The sequence below is a fragment of the Lepisosteus platostomus genome, chromosome 1, assembly GCF_059453375.1.
Source record: "Lepisosteus platostomus isolate fLepPlt1 chromosome 1, fLepPlt1.hap1, whole genome shotgun sequence".
Lineage (NCBI taxonomy): Eukaryota > Metazoa > Chordata > Actinopteri > Semionotiformes > Lepisosteidae > Lepisosteus > Lepisosteus platostomus.
Genome location: NC_142611.1, coordinates 42638974 through 42660319, shown reverse-complemented (window position 1 = coordinate 42660319; position 21346 = coordinate 42638974). Strand labels below are relative to the sequence as shown.

The 21346-nt window shown below is 38.1% G+C and overlaps 1 protein-coding gene across 2 annotated transcripts in view; it reads right to left on the bottom strand.

Annotated features, from left to right (window-relative positions):
• The window catches only part of sorcs2 (sortilin-related VPS10 domain containing receptor 2), a 368175-nt gene that overhangs the window by 27946 nt on the left and 318883 nt on the right, over window positions 1-21346 (bottom strand). For both annotated transcript variants that reach the window (XM_088629251.1, XM_088629260.1), the window contains exons 9-11: window positions 12521-12700; window positions 6423-6569; window positions 2341-2443 (exon numbers count right to left, since the gene is read on the bottom strand). In XM_088629251.1, coding sequence (XP_088485377.1) covers window positions 2341-2443; window positions 6423-6569; window positions 12521-12700 — 430 coding nt within the window. The remainder of the gene's footprint in view (window positions 1-2340; window positions 2444-6422; window positions 6570-12520; window positions 12701-21346) is intronic.

Genomic DNA, 21346 nt, shown 5'->3' with positions numbered 1-21346 from the left:
CCTCAATCTGTATAAGAAGAAACCAAGCTTGTTATTGAGCAGTTTTAAATTCACATACAGTACATAATAATTTTTGAAAACATGATCAGTAAGTACAATATAAAGGAAGTTACACATGAGCATTCAATATGATATATATGAAATTTACTGGTCAAATCGGACAGAATGGCAGGTGTTCTGTGTTATCAACGCTATTTCTTCTTTGTACATGTCCTAGAAGCTAAACTACTACATTCTAAAGACCAATGTAAACAATTTATGTGCTGTTTGTGAATTTCTATGCTAAATAAATACAATAAATTATCATCCATTCTTCATCACTGAGGTCTGATATCCTTAATAAATCCAATACACTTAATAACACACATCTGTAAGCAAGATAAGTGGGACACTGGCATTTATCTGAGTAATTTATGCTGTTCAATCATACAAGTCATCCAAGAAAAAAGAAAGCTGATTTTGACTTTCTCAGTATAAAAATGTGCTATGAGCTTAAAATAATGTTGTCACTGATGCTTTCTGAGAGAGATGAAGACAGCAGAAAAAAACAAAATGCAGAACTCAAAACACAAGAGCCATTATCAGTGCAACAATGAAAGGGGATTCATCCTTCTTATTGTTTATTCTTGCTCAGCTCTGCATTATGCCAAGCTGCCTAGAAAGCTTGTGTCTTATTATGCATGCTATGCTGTCCTTTTAATACTATCAAAACAAAGGATAATGGAAGAATGAAAATGTCATGTGTTTAATCCTCTTCACTGAGGTCACTAAGCTCATTTAAACCAAAAGTCTAATAGATTGAGGGTATTCCCTGCTGGGTATGTATGCTATTGTGTTTACAGGCTCTTGGACATATTTTGGATGTAAGGGGTCTCATTAGGGCTAGCTCCATTAAACTGCTATTTCTACACAAAGACAAAATGCGCTCCTTTACAAAAAAGAAAGACATTAAAGCAGCTCAGAACTGACTACACAACGTATATTCACCATTGTCTGTAGTTTTGCATAAATCAATATTCATAAATATTGTTATAAATACAATTATTCTCTGGAAATATACAAAAGTTTAGAAAGGGCTTTCAGTTTTATATGATTATTATATACTCTGCCACAGAGAAAGCATGGATTTGACGTTAGCTTCAGGTGTGCTTTATTATAAGTATATTTTATGTTTTAGTCCACAGAATGAGCAGTGTTCTTGGTAGTAATTTCTATATCATTACATTATTTTAATGACTTATTAATTTTACATTTCTCAAATAATGACGATGAACATGATCGCCATATTCATTGGCATCACCTTATGCAACACAAAAAAATGTTCTCTTTAAAAAATGTTCTTGTTTAAGTGTCTAGGCTCACATTAAATTTGCAGAACATGCCATGTACTGTACTGTATGTACTTCAAATCATCAATCACTCACTCACTGATGCAAATCAGAGAAGAGAGGAGAGCACTTTACAGTTTGTAAGCATCTTGCAATATTTAAAATCCATAAATCCACTCATCCATTATAAGAGATCCTCTTATTCCTGGTAAGGGCCGTGGCAACTCTGGGAGGGACAGCCTTGCAGGGCACACATGTAAACACCCTAGAGATAGCAATTAGCCTAGTCAGAGAAGTCTTGAAAGGTTGTAGGAAACCTAGCAAAACCCCATGTAACTAGAGGACTCCACAGGGAAGGTACCCTGATCCAGAGCTGAACCCAGGACCTAAGAACTGTAACGTAACAGTTCTAATTATGACATCATTTGATTAATGCTATGAATGTTTAAGAAATTAAAGCTTATTATTAGCTTGAGTGTTTTTAGCACTACGGTTTCACTTACAATGTAACTGAATGTTTTCTATTTCTTCTTTCTACTTTGAAGCATTTCCAGGGAGTCATCATTTCATTTGCCAAACCGCTTTATACCATATGGTGTTGTGGGAAGCCGGAGCCTACCCGGCAAGCAACAAGCACAAGGCAGAGTTCACCCTGGATGGGGCGCCAGTCCATTGCAGGGCAAGTGCAAGCCAATCATACATGGGCACAATCTGGAGGCCACGGTAAAGGAGAGTGATGAAGCCAATTTATAAAGAGGAATTATTAGGAGGCCATGACTGGTAAAGACCGATGGGAAATTTGGTCCGGACACCGGGATACTCTCCCTACTACTGAGAAATGCCCGGGGATCTTTAGTGACCACTGAGAGTCAAGAAGTCGGTTTAACATCTCCTCCGAAATACGGCACCCACTACAGTATAGTGTCCCTGCCACTATACTGGGGCAGTAGGACCCACACAGACTACAGGGTGGGAGTTGTAATGGACCACATCAAACAGATCAAACACTTACCAGCTCCCATGATCAGTCCAGGTGCAGAGTCCTTGGTGTGCACTGTACCAGACACATAAGGGTTGTCTGCCCAGCGCAGGTGAAGGTGGAGGTGACAGTCTGGCTTTAATGCACAAAAACACCAAAAAAAAACAGCGTCAATCACTGAAGGTGCCTTTATGAGCTGATAACACAATATTGTATTAACTTCAGCCAATTCTGAAGCCAATTGGGTGGTGTGGTGGCTCTGTGGCTAAGGATCTGTGCCTGTGGCTGTAAGGTTGCAGGTTCATATCCTGTGGCTGTCAGAGAAATCCTTCCGTGTTGGGCCCCTGAACAAGGCCCTTAACCCCAACTGCTCCAGAGGCGCTGTACAATGGCTGACCCTGCGCTCTGATCCCAGGCTTCTCTCCCTGTCTGTGTGTCTCACAGAGAATAAGTCTGGGGTATGTGAAAAGACAAATTCCTAATACAATAAATTATATATGGCCAATAAAGTGATGTTATCTAATCTTCTCCACAAAGCATGAGTTCAAGGTCAGGCAAGTTTTCTAAGGAATTTCCTTCTAATATGTCTTCTAATCATGTCTAATAAGCACAGATTTTGGAAAAGGCATTTGCATGAATGGAAACCAATTAACTTCCTTTCCACAGGTTTGAGATCCTTCCAGTCTTTATCTTTTGTTTTGCTGTGTTGTGTAGCGTTTAATGTAAATGAGCTTGTTGGAGCCTTGCACTCAATTGATTCAAGAAGCTCTTCAGTTTGTCACCTGCAATTAGCTCAACCAGCTAGACTGGTACCTGTAAGTAACACTAAGTAATAAATCTACAAGAAAAGCAATTTAAACCTATTTTGCTGCACAATTAAGTAGTTTATATTGCAGTGAAAAATATAATTAAAACCATTAATCTTCATTCCCTGCGGACTTACATTTTGCAGTGTTTTGGTAACTTTTAACTCTTGCTTTAGTTCCACTATGTTACAGGAAACCTATGCAGATACTTCAATAAGTACGGCAATTACAATGATACCAAAAAACATACAAACAAATATGGAACAAAAGATCCTGTCAAGTCATTGCTCATTTAACGTCAATCTTCCCATCTCAACTTTGAGATATTTTTTTCTGTAACATGAAGAAAACAGTGCCAAAGAAAATATATTGAGCCTGTGTTTTCTGTCTCCCTGGACACCATGTTTTCTTACAATGAAAGATGGAAAATAAGCCTATTCAGTAATATACTAATGTACTGTGCTTTCATATGCTACCAAAGGGCTGTTTCCCAATTGAATGTTATTATTATTCTTGCTGTGCAAATTTGAATATATTATCATTTGACATCTTTAAGATTTGACACTGAAGTTTGTTTGTGAACAATATTACAGTACATATACAGTAATAATAATTCCTTACACTTATAAAGAGCTTAACAGGTACTGGGGACTCCCCTTCACCACCACCCATGTGCAGCCCCACCTGGATGATGTGACAGCAGCCATAGTGCTCCAGTATCCTCACCACACACCAGTTATCAGTGGGGAGGGGAACAGAGTGATGAAGTCAATATATAGAGGGGAATTATTAGGAGGCCATGATTGGTAAAGACCAATGGGAAATTTGGCCAGGACACCAGGGTTAACACCCCTACTCTTTTCAAGAAACCCCCTGGGATTTTTAATCACCACAGAAAGTCAGGACCTTGGCTTTACTTCTTATGCGAAGGACAGCACCTTTTTTTACGGTATAGTGTCCCACTCACTATACTGGGACATTAGGACCCACACAGACTGCAGAGTGAGCGCCCCCTAACACCTCTTCCAGCAGCAACTTAGTTTTTCCCAGGAGGTCTCCCATCCAGGTACTGACCAGGCTCACACCTGCTTAGTTTCAATGGGCTGCCAGAGATATGGCTGCAGGGTGATATACTTGACCTTTGTCCTTTTACTTCCTTTTTCTCTGTTACTCTCATTGTCCAGCCAACCCATACTCCAACCCAATCAATCACTGTGCAATTCAAGTTATTGGATATGATCTAAGAAAATGAGGAGTCCAAAATACATAAATATATGATTGTTTCCTCATTATAAATATAATACAATATAATCCTTGTACTAAGGAAGAAATCATCAATCCAAATGAGAAACAATGTGAATTTGGCATGATTGCATAAAAAGATCAAGAGAGAGCTGCAAGCATTTCTTCTTATTAAAAACAGCACATGGAAGAAATCCATCTGATTTTAAGCTAAAAGCTGGGTTGGGAAATGTAAATGGCATACAAATACTTGACAGAATCCAGTTATTCTTCACTCATGGTAAAGCAGGAATATACAGACTATGTAAATGAAAGTTTAAAATGGTAGGTGACCACCGATTTCTGGATTTAATCAGATTCATACTGTTCAAGTTTTAAACAGTGCAAGTTGCCGACAACAGCTAAACCATAATTCCCATGAATTATTCCTATGGTGCCTTGAAAAAGATTTAACCAATACCAATAATGTCACATTTTTTATGTACTGTGGCATGTATATACATTTTGTTTTCAAATGAAGGTTGTTGTTTTTTTTTTACTTGTTCTGACAAGTATGATAATCGATGGACTGGAATCCTCAAGTCTTGCCATAAATTTTCCTTCTGGATTTGAGTCAGGACTTTGATTGGGCTGTGAGGAAATTCGCTCTTCTTGTCAAACCACTTCAGCGTGGCTTGGCTTCATGGGGCTTTGGGTCATTGTCCTGATATGAACCTCCAATCCAGTTTAAGATTCTTGGCGGACTCAGGCCGATTTTGTCTGGCATTCCACTCGTACATAGCACTCGCTCTTTTTCTCTCAGTACTGGCAAGCTATCAGTCCTTGCTGATAACATGATGTTAACATCACCTTGAGTGTTCTTTAGGATGGAGCTTTCTGGGTTGTGTGCTGTATTGGACTTCTGCCAGTCTTGAATTTAGACTACAGTTGTTGGTTTTAGACCATTTTTTCAACATTTCAGCACACGTTTCAGTATGATTTACATGCTTTGTAAAAAAACATTTTGTTTTCAGTTAATGCCCTCTTTTTTTACTTCTTGCTCATGCATGCCAGCTTAGTATAGGAACTCGGATGTTGCTGATGTATGAACACTGACTCTAATCTCAGATACAGAAAATCTTGCAAAGTCACTCTTGGGTTCACACTGGCATCCCTAATCAATTTCCTGCTTGTTCAGCTGTACATTTTGGAAGGATGACCTGCTCTTCAGATTAGTGCCATACAAATTCTCTTCTCAATGATGAGCACAGACTTTTGATCACAGACAAATCGCCTGAGCTGTGCTTCTTTATCACATCTCTGACTTTGAAAAGCTTCATAGTGGGTGTGTTGTATCACTGTGTTATTGGTGGCATAATAATAATAATAATAATAATAATAATAATAATAATAATAATAATAATAATAATAAAAACATTACTTTATTAACCCTATACAATTTCTTGCATTTGGAATTTGTCTTTTCACACACCCCAGCTTGCTCTCCATGAGACACACAGATAGGGAGAGAGCCTGGGGTCAGAGCACAGGGTCAGCCATTGTACAGCACCCCTGGAGCAGCTGGGGTTAAGAGCCTTGCTCAGGGGCCCAATGGAGTCAGATTCCTCTGACAGCTGCAGGATTTGAACTAGCAATCTTCCAGCCACAGGCACAGATCATTAACCACAGAGCCACCCCTGCGCCCCGCATGAAATTCTGAAGTCATTGACCACTTTGATTACAAACAGAGACATAACATTAATTTTATAACTAATAATTATAATTGCTTACACTTATATAGTGTTTTTCTGGACACTCCACTCAAAGTGCTTTACATGTAATGGGGACTCCCCTCCACCACCAAATGACTTGGCAAAACTATTCTTATGCACCTCAATTGATTTGAGATCACCATTGTAAAGGGGTTGAAGAATAATGCAACCAAGATTTTTTTCTAATTTCTTATGAAGATCTAACTTTACATACTATCTCTGTTTTTTAGATTTATCGGTGTGGAGTTGATTGTGAAGGCTATATACTGTATATAATCCTATCTGAAAGTGCCATGATTGCAAATTCATACCATACCGGTTTGCAGTTGACAGGCTTGCTGTTCATGTCTACTGCAGGGGGAATGAGGTAGTCCCAGTCTCGACCTTTGTTGTAAGTGATGACAGTTGTTACCTTCCCATCCACTTTCCGATTAGCCAGGAACACCCCTTTAATTCCACGAACCTTAAAATCAGATCAATGAATTCAGTAAAGAATTTGCAAAAACTAGGGATGGCATAAGAAATATTTATAAAAATCAGATATACTGTACAGTCTTACACCCTGTTACTGCATACTGTATACATAATACATCAGTTGTACATTATATCAGAACACAAATGGAAAACAGAACATACACCCAAACATATTTACCTCAGTGGCAATTACTATAAGAGTTTGTCACTCTTTTTTTCCTGGCTATATGTATTTTACTGAGATTAAATTTTAATCCAACACATGCTTGTGTATGCAACCAGAAAAAAAATTCAAACTGATTTACCCATTTAATAATGAGTGCATTGAGTTCTTAGCATTAGGTATTTTATAGTGGTAACCCAACTCAGTCGCTGTACAGATTTTCTAACATAAACGTCTAACATGACACCGGTAGAAGCATACTAGTTTCGATTAACTCCTATTACCCTGAGTCCTGACTCTAAAGAAGTCCTTTGTGACTAACAACAGACAGTCCTGTTTCAGATGTCTCTGGTTTCTTCCAGTGCTTTCTCTGGTTTCTCACTGCTGTCTGACCCTGAACAAGATAGCTTTCTTGCACAGACATCACGGGAATGTGACTGAAGGGGTGCAAACATACCCATTGTCAGCCAGATACTTGCATGTTGAAGAACACATGCTTCACTGTATGTTTGTTATGAAAATAGTCATTACCTGTACTTGGCACCAATGAAAAAACAGTATAAACGCCTACCACATACACCAACTTGATGCAATATAATAAATGACTCATAAATGCTGTAAGATTCAGGCAGGCATACTTAGATTAAATGCAAAAGTGCAAAGCAACATTAGCTAGTTTAACAATTTAATATCATAGTATTAAATCAATTTTAAAACTCCCTTGAGAAAAACTGGCAAAGAAGGAAAGAGAAAACCATTCAGACAGAAGCATTCTCTCTGTCATCTCTTCATTCATTTTCATAACTCCAGCGGAGGACTGTGCTTCTTCAATACTTAACCAACCTGCACATTAGTAGAAGTAGTCACATATTTCACATAAATGCAAATGCAGTGTGTAACGTAGAAAGACAGATATAAATTAGACTTAAAAACTACATGGAAATGCTTTAATCAGTCAACAGCATTACAAGCAAAACAATGTGCTTAATCACTAGGCAGTTTCATTTATCAAATCCAAAAGTGGCGAAATGCTTACTTTATAATATAAATGTCAATGTTCTTTTGTTTTGCTGTTGAGGCAAAGAATGTGAAGAACGTGAATAATTAGTGTTTGAAACAGTCTTTATCAAATAAATGTAGAAAGTTCAGGAGATCAGCAAATATATAAAGCCTATCAATAAAATACTGGATCACACTTGGCTTATTTGTGATTTAATTCAATACAAGCCAGGAAGTTCTGCATCAGAAATTCACTGTTGATGCACATTGCAGCAAAACTGTTTTTATTTTGCCATATCTTAAATCTGTATATATCTTGTACAGTATCATCACATCATTAGCAATACCTGATCTAATATGTCTAGTAAGGCTTTAATGTGGTATTCCAAAATTCATCACACACTATACTAACAATAAAGCTATCATTTTAATGACTTCACTAATTTAATTTGACTATATTTGATTAAAAAAAAGCTAAATGATGAAGAAACAAAATTACTTCCACTTAAAAAAAACATTTTTATTATGCATATTATGCAAAACATTAGATTTGGAGACTGCATATTGCTTTCACATTAACTTAAATAACGTTGTTTTATTTGCTTCTTCAGTGGAATGTGGTCACTGTTCAAAAATAAAGCTAAAGAAAAAATATTTTTCCTTGCTGCACACCCCCATGTAATTTCCGACTAAAACTAGAGATTCCAGTGGAAAACTAATAATGTCTAATACTAGGTTTTCATGTTTAACTAATACTTATACAAATGTAGTTTTTCCTGAAAATAAAATTCTCCACATACCATTGTGAGTGAATTAAAACTCTGCTTTGGTGATGGTCATTCAAACACTGTATTTAAGATATTGAATTCCTTACAAAAATGTAGTCCTTGTGGTAATCCTTTTGAAAGACACAGTTGTAGCTGTGCTTTGCTGTGAGTTCTCTGTCCTTTACTGCAGTTTAATCTGCTATTATCACCTCATACAGTACAACCATGAGCTTTCATAAGAGTAGACTCGATGAGTGCACTCATTAATCATAATTGTAACATTTTCTTTAATAGCTGGCTCACTAGCATTATGCATCTTTCAGCAAATCACAGCCTGAGTGATGAGAAGAATCTGTTCTTTTAAAACTAAGCATATATGCCATTTGCACATCAGTTGAATCGCCTCTCTACATGCATTGTTATCTCATTATATTCACTTTACAGGTTCCTCAGAAATACAATGGTACTGACACTTAATCCAAAATATATTCTTGCCATACTTCTCAGTTACAAAGTAATTAGCAAATCTAGACACAGAAGAAGAGAAAGAGCATGAAAGATCTGCAAACTACTAAGGAGTGGTTCTGAATAACCAACCTTTGTAAAGAAATGACATTTAAAGCACTTTCATAATAAGGCTAAAGAAGAAAAAACTTTGCTAATAATAGCTCAACATGACACTGTGCTCTGGTCTCTTGTACAATGAGTATAATGTTCTGCTGTATAAATGGGTGCACATTTATGCTGCTTTGAATAAAAGAATCAGTCACATAATTATTATTAATAATATAATTATCATAGAACTAATTCTTGCTGGATAGGAAATAAATGCCAATGATCTGCCAATAACCTTCGCATGTCAAAGTTGAATGATTTTGTACTAATTTAATTTGTTCTAGTTTAGTTGGAAACTGGATAAATTATGCCTTACATCCAATAGTTTAATCAGAACTTCCCCCCATGCTGTGATGTTGCTCTGATGGGGAGGTTTGTGAGCCTCTAAGACCCGATAGCTATGCCAGTGGGACCTCTGACTTGGTTTCAGGTGCGTTGCCAGACAAAATGCCAGCAATCTGGTCATTCAGTTTGGGGATAGGCATAGCCCTAACAATGCTATCCCATACAAAATTGACTGCTACTGAAACTACAATGAGTAATATTAACATGTGGCTCTTAATAGACTTCACCCATCTCAGTCATTCAAGTGGCAGTATGACCAACCCTGATGAAAGCCAGTCGGAATTCAGGGGTCCGATGGCGAGTCTATTGGAGCCTATAAACAAGATTTTATGGAGCATAAATGGAGCTTGGAGCATGGAATGTCCGAACCATGTACGAGACTTCCAAGACAACACAGGTCCTTAGTGAGATGAAGACATACCAAAAGACACTTATCCCTAGAGATAATGGGGATAACTGAATAGCCCTGGACTGGCTCTGGACATGTTGTGAAGAATTATTGGACCCTTATCTTTTACTTAGGCCACCTGAACACACACGGCACAGCCGTCGATCTTTCCAAAGGAAAAGCCAAATCCTTCATGGAATAGGAGTCAGTGAGTGGTAGGATGATAAGGTTGTTCGTCAGTTCAAACTTCTGCAAACTCACTATCCTGCAAGGCAATGGACCAACTAAGCAGGCTGATGAAGAAGACACAGATACTTTGCATGTCCAACTCCAAATGGCTGTTTCCAAGTTACCAAAGCAAGACATGCTCCTGATAATTAGAGATTATCAAAGCAGGACCTGACAACACAAACTGATGTGACTAATGGATGTGGTGAAAGAATGATAGAGACCGTCTTATTGACTTTTGTATGAACAACAACGTTGTTATGGGTGGCACTATTTTCCCTCATAAGAACATTCATAAACTCATGTGGAAGTCACCTGATGGTAAAACCACCAACCAAACAGAACACATCAACATTAATGGCCAGTGGCATGGGTCACTACATGAAGTTAGAGCATACCATGTTGCAGATCCTTGTAGCAAATGCCATCTAATTGCTGCCACCAGCAAGCTCAGTCCAAAGACGATAATAACACAAAGCCAGCATCAAAAACAACTGGACATCTCAAAACTCAAATGCCCAAAGAAGAAAAGGGAAATTGTGTCAGTGCTTAGAACCAAAATGAATGTATTGTATGCTGTCACCGAAAGAGAGGAAGAGTCTAACATGAACACACAATGGGAAGCCATAAAGACCACATATGTAGAACAAGTACAGAAGATACTAGGTTTTAACTTGGGAGGTCCTAAAGAATGGATAATACCTGACACATGACAGAAAATTGAGGAGAGAAAAAGAATTAACACTACTTAACACCATGTTCCCAAGACTTCAAGAGGACAGATAGTCTATAAAAGCAAGGATAGTGAACTAAAGAGAAGCTCCAGGAGAGACAAGAGCACCAGAACTGAAAATCTGATAACCAAAGATGAGAAGGCTGCAACTTTGGAAGAACTTAGTGCAGTATATAAGATCACCAAGCATCTCTGTGGCAAAAATACAAACATAGCATCCCCCATAAGAGGCAACAATTTTTTTAAATTAACTTTGCCATATTTTTAAAACTCCTGTGTAGCTAAAGTAGTAAAAATAAAAATAATTTAGCATCCTGTTGTTTGGTCCCTGCACTTCAGACAATGCTCATTTGTGACACCTCTGAACTTGCAGTGCTGTGAATAACAAACATATCACTCTTCCACTCAATGTTGGTTCTCCTGTTGATGCTGTAGGGCTCACAGGTCATAAGACTGGTTACAAGAAAAAAAACATTCCTTCTAACACACGTGGCAGTCAATAGCTAATTCCTTTGAGGATTTCATCCAGCTGACAAAATTCTGGTTTCTATTTTCTGTTCTTTATTCTTATTTTATTTGACTGACGTTTTTTATCGAAAGCGACTCATGTTTGTACCAATTTATACAGCTGGGCATTTAACTGGAGCATTCATGAATCCATTTCCCAACTGCCTCATCCAATTTAGGGTTTTGGGGGAGCCGGAGCATATCCTGGCAAGAAACAGGTGCAAGGCATGATATACCCTGGACACAGAGCAAACACAAGACACATACTATACACACTCACTCCTAGGGCCAGTTTCCCCATAGTTCTATTAACCTACAGTACCAGTATGTGTTTGGACTGTCAGAGTAAACCAACGCACCTGGAGGGAACCCATATGAACATAGGGAGAACTTACAAACTCCTCGGCTCCAGAACTGAACTCTGGGCTCCAGTGCTCCAATGCTGTGAGACAGCAATTGAAATCACTGTGGCACACTGCCCCCCTTTGAGTAGAGCAATCTGAGGAAAATATTTGGCCTGAATGGTACAACAGCAGTGCCTCCTGCTGGGATCTGAACTTGCAAACTTTCAGTTCTGAGACCACAGGCCTAAGCATATCTTCATATTTCCCAGAGACTTCTCAGGAAAAAGAGTAGACGACTCTAGCAGAAGTATAATTTGGAGGAAACTACACATTATCCTCAAATGCCCCATGCTGGCATGAGAATTGATGTTAAAATGCCAATTTGATTAACAGTTGGCAGCATATCAGTGAGGCACAGGAAGTAAATTTGTAATGTCATTGTCTTTATAAAATGACGTTTTGACAAACTACAGACAAGCTCCTTTGGGGTATGACTTTAGTGGTGCATAATTAGAACAAACTATTAGAAAATATAAACACAAGAAGAAGTCATCTAGCTTCTTTGGTTGCTAAGAACTTATTGGTCTTATACAGATATTTATTTAATGATTATACAGAGAAACAGCCAGGGATTTCAAAACCCCAAGACTCTCTGCAGAAAGAACTCTTTCCTGTATTCTGTCCTGATTGGTAGTAAACCTATTTTTTGTAAACCTGGGTCTTTATACAAATTGTCATTTGAGAAAGAGTGTGGATTACATATCAAAGTGTCATTCAACCTTACTCATCTAAGCTATCAATGAAAGGAATTACATCAAACACAGCTAGGTGAATGGCAGCAAACACCGTACCTCTAAAATATCAATTAGAACATTTTCTTCCGGCTGCTTGGTGCTCCTGACGTTCTCAAGCACAATGGAGTAATAGACACCTTGTGGGTCTGATTGGTAGAGGTTGTAAGTGTCGGTCTGGTACCACTCCTGAAGAGCAAGAAACACCTGGTTCTCGTCTGTACTGATGATCTGCACATCCTGACAAAAGGGAAAAGACGGCAAAAGTTAGTAGGCAATGATGATCAAAAGCGAAAGAAGATTTTGAATGTACTTTGATGCACTTTTTTATTATAATCTTGTACAAATTAGGGTATCTTATTTGCATATTTCAATCTATATTGCACTGATCTGTATTGTATTTCTGATTAATATAAATTTTACTGGCATATCATTGTGCTCCTCTGTATTGTATTTTTTAACCTCTGTGAGTCAGCATGGATAAGGACTTCGACTACACATACTGTAGAAATAGCAATAGCAATAAATAATGTTAATAACTTGCAGACTTGATGGATTAGCATCCTTACAATCCAATAGCCCTTGTGGTAGGCTAGCAGTCTAAAAGTACTATTTTTTAGATTAATTTTGTACTCCAAGCCTACAATTTTGTTCTCATTTGTTGCATTCCTTTCAAACCAGAAAATGTTGAGGTTTAGAGCAGTGTTTAAAAAAAATCAGTAAAAAGGCGTGCCCAAAACTTTTTTAGTTCAGAAAATTTCTAGCATTTTTACCAATGACACAATGCTTTTTCACACAACAGGCCTGGAAACAAATAAGGAATACTGGTAGTCTGAACAATGTAACAATATAAATGAATTAATTCATTAAAAAATCATCCAAAAGTAAACACATACTGTACAGTATAGTATTATGGATCTCATTTGGAATTGCAGCACCTTGCAAAATTATTATATTGACCCTTATACTGTATGCTTTTCATATTCTGTTGCTCTTAAGCTTGCAGTCATGACACTTTGAAGCAGCAATTAATATTTGTAATTTACAGAAACTACTTCACATTTCCATACCAAACACAAAAAGAAAGAAGCAAACAGATAATTCATATGAAAGAAAAATGGGAAAGTCATGATTGTGTAAGTATTCGAAGCCTTTACTGTGGCAAACCTTAATCATTTGAGATACACAAAATTACCTTAATGAGCCACACAATTAATTGAATCTCGTTTGTCTGTGTGCAATAACAGTGGCTGACATGATATCAGAACAAATACAGTACACCCGTCTCTGTACGGTCCCTCAGATGAGTAGTAAATTTGAGCAAGGATTAAAAACATAAAAAATACGGGATGAAAGTTATGTAAATGCACAAATAGAAGAAGGGTAAGTTGGGTTGAAAGACAACCTAGACACTGCCCAGATCAGGCATTTGCCCCAAACTGAATGTCCAAGCAAGGAACAAACTGGTTAGAGATGTTACTGTGAGGTCAATGGCTACTTTAGAAGAGTTACAGAGTTGAATAGTTCAGATGGTAGAAAATGTCCATGAGCAATGAGACAATATCCCAGTCACTCCACAAAGTGGGGCTGTATGGAACAGAAAAAAAATTCAAATCTAGGATCACGAAGTGATACTGCAAACATGTGGTAAAAGTTTTTGTGGCATGACCAAATTGGATCTTTTTGATCTTAATGCAAAGAGTTAAGTCTGACGCAAACCCCACATCAGTCAACTCAATCCCTACTATCAAGCATGGTGCTGCTGCCAACATTTTTTTATATTTCTGCTTCTTATCAGCAGGTGCTGGGAAGGTTGCCATAACTGATAGGAACAAATATGGAGCAAAGTACTGGCTAATCTCAGAACAAAACCTGCTTCAGACCAAAAACTGCAACATATGTTCACCTTTCAATGGGATAATGATACAAAGAGTAGGCTAAAGCTACACTGCAGTGTTTTGAGAACAAGAGAGTGACCCAGTCAAAGTCCCAACTTGAATCTCATTCAGAACCTGGGGGAAGATTTGTACTTCCCCGTTCTTAAGCAATCCCAAACAACTTGAGAGAGACTCAACAAATAAGTCAAGAGGAAATGGGCAACCACTGCACCAAGCCAGTGTATAGAGCTGGAAAGACATGTACCAGCTCACACAGATGTTGAGTTGTAATTGCTGGCAAAGGTGCTTCCACCAAATATCACATTCACAGGTCTGAATACTGCTACAATGAACATATTTCAGTTTTTTCCTAATATTTACTGTAACATTTCATACCCTTAGAAATCTTTGGTTTTGAACATTCTTGTTCATTATTCATATTTTCAGATTTTTTCCATGAATAAATTATTAATGTTAAAAATGGGTATCCAATGGGTAGACCACAGGAACAGTCTAACAACTTTTTCAAGTCATTGTATCTAATCAATAACTAAAACACAATTTTAATGTTTTATACAGTACTATATATTCATACATCTTTGCTTTAAACATCTGTTGCTGTGGTATTGGTTCCCCAAAAAGACATATTTTATATTCCATTTTGCTACTGTACCTCCAGATCTAACAAAATAAGGGCATGGAGGTTATTAAAATATAATTGTCTGAGAACATCACACCTGAAATACTGTAATACACATTTCAGTAAGTATTTTCCATTAGAATTCAAATAGAGACATCAGAACTGGAAAGCATTAGCAATTACTCTGCATGAGTGAGCATTGCTTGTGTCAGCTAAATTTTAAGCAGATAGATTTAATTACATTTACATTTAATAAAGCCCGTTGTTCAAGAAAGAACACCACACAATGGGGGCTAATTCAAAGGCCTTCCATTTGTGTAATTTAATTTCTTTCAACTACTAGACATTTTTGGTGCAGAAAGGCACAGTCTGAATTTCTTTTCCAAAAAACAATTGATTTGATCGCAAACTACCAATACAATTACATTACCTGGTACTTTACATTTTCAGCTTTAAAATTTAATTAAAGAAAATCAATATACTCATTGTATGTTGGCACTTGCACATTCGTATTAACTCACCTTTTATAAAAATGTAATTTTGTCTGGTTTACTAACACTGCCCTACAGCATTTAACTCCAGAGATCTGCATGGGTACTCAGGTCCTACTAATCTAAACATAATCATCTAATTTGTGCATTTAACTGTCTCATTAGAAAATTCCCCTCTATTTCCATGAACATGGAAATTGTATGTATTGCACTGTTAGTTGTAACCTACTACTGTACAGTGTATGTGTGTATCTTTTTCCTTGCTACTTTGAAATCAAGTGCTACATAAGGTTTTATCAGAACACGATTTGTAGCCTTGAACAATCTAGAAAATTAAATTTAATTAAGCAGTCTTTTTTCTATGTTGTTACTAGGTTTGAACCTGAATGCAATTTGAAATGAGAGTATGTAAAATGATAAGGTTGCAGTCAATCAATTTAAATAGCAAAGCATTTATTATTGCAATATTAGCTAAATACCTTGCTCAAGGGAGCTGTAGCAGTATCAGTTACTGTCAAAAATGGCAAATCCATTAATAATGTTAAAATGCTGATGATAGTTGAAACATTTCGACAGAAATTTAGCTAAAGGAGATTTTTTTTTAGAAATAGCCTGAACAGGAAATGATTAATAAATGTAAGACTTTAAATTATTTAAAGAAACACAAATACACCCACAAAGTGCTTACAATCCAAATACAGTATAATAACATGCACAGAAAAGCAAAGGCTAATTGCTCCCTAAATGAAATTATCAAAGTTGTACAACAGACTAATTTCTTAAAGATTACTCATTAGTTAGTTTGATGCTGAGGTTATGTGAAGGGCTTTAGGCTGGAGCACTGAATTATAAGGCTGTGAAAGATGCACAACCCTAGTTATGACAAACTTCGTCCTTGATCAAAAACCTATCCAATGGCAATTAAAATTTGTTCTTCAAGCATGAATAAGATAGCAATAGTACAACAAGTTCCATTTTATACAAGAAAAGGGTGGATATTTGAGTAGTATACAGTACATATATTGTAGTGTATGCCCCTATTGTATATCCAGGATAGGCAATATAATTTTAAATATATTATGATGGTATCTTATACCATGCAATTACACATGACTTCTCCAACCTTGGTCCGTTTAGGCTTATCAACCACCTGTTTCTAAAGAACACAAATCAATTAAGTAAATCATCTGTTTGATTAAGAGAACTGATCCGTGAGGAATGAAAGCTCTTTAGATCTCAAATTATAAATAACTAGTTCCAAGCATTTAAATATAGTGGTTACTACAGAATTAGAGATCTTCAGGATATGCAATAGAGACTCTTGCATTACATTTACTTAAATCCACTTCAGCCTTTTAATATTTCTAATGATATATATAAGTTGATATATAAGTTTTGGTTATTTAATGGTTTGACTTTACATTTAGAAAAAAAATGATGAAGAGAGTTGGGGGCTTATATGTTTTTACAGTTCAGTTTGATACACATTTTAATGTTTCATAGCATGACTTCCAACAAAGTTGTTAGCTATAGGTTAGCTATACACTTTTTTAACTAATCAACTAAGTACAATTATGTAAAACAAGATGATAATAATAATAAAATAAAAACTTTGTTTTACATAGCACCTTCAAAGAGCTTTACAGAATGACAACAACAGCAACAAAAATAAGATACACACAATGAAAATGCACAATGAGAGGAGACAGGAGATGGAGATACTGAATATGGTAGGAGAAAATGGTTTTATAACAAAACCAGTTAGGCAAAAGTCCTTCTAAAGAAGGTTGTGAGTCTAGATTTTAAAGCCTTTAGGGAAGGTGACACTCTTATATCTATCCTTAGGGACAGAGTTCCTGAGCTTTGGGGCATAACAGAAGAAGGCCCAGTCACCCATAGAGTGTAGACGGGCTTAGGGAACAGACAGGAGATCAGAATTCAAAGAGCAAAGGTTGCGAGGTGGGGACTGGGCCTTCTTCTGATAGTAGCTCAGAGAGGTACTGAGGTGCCAAGCCATGCAGAGCCTTTTAGCTGAGCAAGAGGATTTTGAAGTCGACACGAAACCTGACAAGAAGCCAGTGCTCCAGTATAGGAGTAAGGTGATCACTTCCACTAGACCTGATCAGGATTCTGGCTGCCAAATGTTGGACATGCTGGAGTTTGTTCAATGTGGATTTAGAAACCCCAGAGAGTAGGGCGTTACAGTAGTCAATTTGGGAGAGGACAAATGTGCTGACCAGCTTTTCAGCCACAGTTAGCTGTAACATAGGACAAAGTCTGGCAATATTTCTGAGGTGAAAGAATGATGTTTTGACAACATGTTGCACATGTGGGTCGAATGTCAAGCCTGAAGCAAATATAACCCCCACGTTTTTCAATTTTGACTAAAGCTCAATTACAGTACAGTTTAGATTAAAAAAATTTTGAGCCATCCATGTTTTTATGTAAGAGATTAAATTAGATAGAATAGAGACAGCCACGTCGGTGTCAGAGTTGGTATGGATGTAGATTTGAGTATCGTCAGCATAGAAATGATAGCTGAAGCCATGTGATATTAAAAGCTGACCAAGTGGAAACATGTAAATGCTGAGAAGCAGGGGGCCCAGTATCGAGCCCTTAGGAACACCAGACTTAACAAATCCAATTTCAGACCTAAATCCGCCAAGAAAGACAAAGTGACAGCGATCAGTGAGGTAAGACTTGAACCATTTAAGAGCAGTGTCAGAAACTCCATAGTCTCAAGATGAGAAAGCAAGATACCATGATTAACGGTGTTGAAAATAGCACCGAGATCAAGAATAACAAGAATAATAGAAAGGGAACCAGAATAGGAAGCTATTAGAAGATTGTTAGTGACTTTGACCAGGGCTGGATCTGTGCTGTGAAGTTGTCGGAAACCACAGTGGAGGGATTCGAAAAGGCTATTTGCAATGAAGTGGTTATTAAATGGTAAGTTGGAAATGGGGCAAAAACTGTCCAGAGACATGTTTGGCTTTTTTGGCATGGGGGAAATGGCAGCAGTTTTGAGGAACGTTGGTACAACACCAGTGTTCAAGAATTCATTTATTATATTGAGGACAATGGGGCAGAAAGTAATGAAACAGGACTGAATGAAGTGGAAGGAATGGGATCTAATAGGCAGGTGATAGATTTCAGATGCGAAACCAGTTTACCGAGGGATGGAGAGTCAAGAAGAGAGAAGTTAGAGAGAAGGGAACCAGTAAATTTAGGCAAGCAGGGAGGAGGTGTGGAAGTGACATGCGGAGAGAATGTGATGCTGGATGTTGTTGATCATGGAGCTAAAGAAATCTAAAAATGTGTTACAAAGTTGGGATGAGTCAATGTGGTGGGGCAGTTTGGCTTTAGCACTCTGTTGAAGGTGTAGGAAAGGTATCCAGGGTTGTCATGGTTATTTTCAATGATGTGAGAGAAGTAGCTGAATCTAGCAGACTCTATTGTATTCTTATAAGATAACATGTGTAGCGGTGAGGCTTATTAATAAGGCAGAATTAAGTGTTTCTGAGCTTCCCAAATGAGGCCCCATTTCTCTGTTCATCTCTGTGGTGCAGCCACAGAGAAACCATTCATGCAAGATGTTTTCTTTTGATAAGGACAGCTCCCAAAGGGGGATGCACTTAGCTAAGCCTGGCTATCATGATCAATGGTCACCCATTGGCGCCTATCTGTCTAGGGAGTGCCAGTTGGACATCTGGACTGCATTACTAAGTGTCAGGACTAAGTGACTCATATCTCACCTTGATCAACCAATCAGGGACTGGTAGGGCCGAGTAACCCACGTGGGACTCTGATGCCCATGGAACTTTCAGCCAATCAATGAGCTGAAGTTCCTCCAGGTAAAAACAGGCAACACAGAGATTCAGATTCAGATTCAGATTCAGATTCAGATTCAACAAGATTCAGAAGGGATTCTGGAGAGGATTCTGTGGACTGTTCTAAAGGGAATTCAAAGGAGAATTCCAGGGCAGGACGGCCCAGGAGCAGAAGGCTCCCAAGGGCAGGACATCCTCGCAGCGCGCCTCCTGACCATCCTGAGACTCAGCCCGGACAACCACGGAACGGCCAGTGTGTCCGAGTGCCAGAACTTTCCTTTGTTCTAAGAGTCTAGAGTGGAGGTTGCCAGAGAGTAACCAGCAGCAGGCCTCGTGAACAGGTCGGAACTGTGGACAGCTGAATCACTATTCAGAACTAGCTCTTCATTAGGAACGAACCGGTCCTCTTCCTGACTTGCTGGGACCCACAGTCATCTTTTCTCCTGTGCACAAACTGTGCTAGTTAAACAACACCAACTAGCCAGTCAGTGAGCATCAGCAGCGCACCGTCGCAAGCCGCACAGCACAGCCTGGCACCGAGCCAGAGAGCGCGGATTGGACAGCAACAGCCTGCAACTGTTTCTTTGTGCCCGCAGGAGATCTGAATCCCCAGAGATTGGATGAGTATTCAACTTCAATGCATTACAGCTCGAGAATTCAATTGTTATCCAAACCAGTTGATATCAATTTAATTCCTAAGAGTTATGTACTTGTTTGAGTATCTAATGTAGAAGTTGTAACCAAGTTCACTTTACGAAATGGTCTTAATGAATGATATACTGAACGTATGTCCTCTTGATATATGTAACACTTCGTAACTGATTGAATATATATCTTTTGTATTCTGATAACCCTCTCGATAAGATCTGTTAGTTTAAGGCATATTCTATGTATTAATAAATGTATCCTCGTGTATTAGTACCTGTGTGAGTGCGTTGTTTGAGTTATGTCGCATGGTTGGACTCTAAAGCCATCAAAAGAATCAACTTTGTGATTTACTGCTACAATTAATAATTGTCTCAGTAAATGCCCAAACCCTACAGAACTGGTGCCTTCAGAGAGCCACTAACATTACATATTTGGCGTCCCTGAACGGCTATGAATCACTACATTATTTGGCGTCCCTGAACGAATATGAATCACTACACATGCATGTGGCAAAATGAGGACAACTTACAAAGTTACTTTAGTTAACACACCATGTGACCCATCCAGCATCAGAAATCCACTTGTCCTGGTGAAAGCTGCAGCAAACTGGAGCTTATCCTGAAAGCATAGGGGGTAAGGCAGTGCTAAAAGTATGTCTACTATTATCCTGGAAAGGATGCCAGTCCATCAAAGAGTCATGGAGAAAAGGACAATTTAGCATAGCCGATCAAACTAGTTCTGCATACCTTTGGAGGACTAAGACATAAAATATACGAACACAGGGAGAAAATTCAAAATCCACAAAAACTAGGGACAGCATGGGGTTTGAATGAGGACAAGCAGACCCAATGCAGACTGATGGGTGTGTTCGCACTTGTGGAGAAGAGTGGGAGTCAGTGACTTGGGGCTCTTGCAGGTATAGAGCAAAGAAGTACTAGAGATGGGAGAGACAAAATGAAAAATATGGGCTGGGGTGCTCAACCTGATATGTAGAGGTAAAAGAAGGGGGACAAAATTGCCATAGTTGTTCAATTTCTGGAAGGCTTGACAACATCGGGAGCAGTTAAAGAAAAGCGCATATGGCATGGGAGTAAAAAAAGATGCTGGTTTTTGGTGGAGAGTTGAGCTTGAAAAGACTGAAGAGCCGAGAAAGCGCCTCTGGTCATCCCTTGTAGGAGATGAATGTGATGAAGATAAGGTCCCGGCAATGACGAATGTGAAACACATCCAGCCGTGACAAAGCAAAATGCCAAGAGCTAGAAGAGATGCACACAGCGCCATCTGCAGCCGAAGGGCTTTTGTATGTTTCAAAGCTAAAGCATGAGAAGCTTCTGTTTATAACACTTAAAACTAGAATAATTAACTTTAAGTGAAAAGAGACTTGAAATCCAGCATCTGGC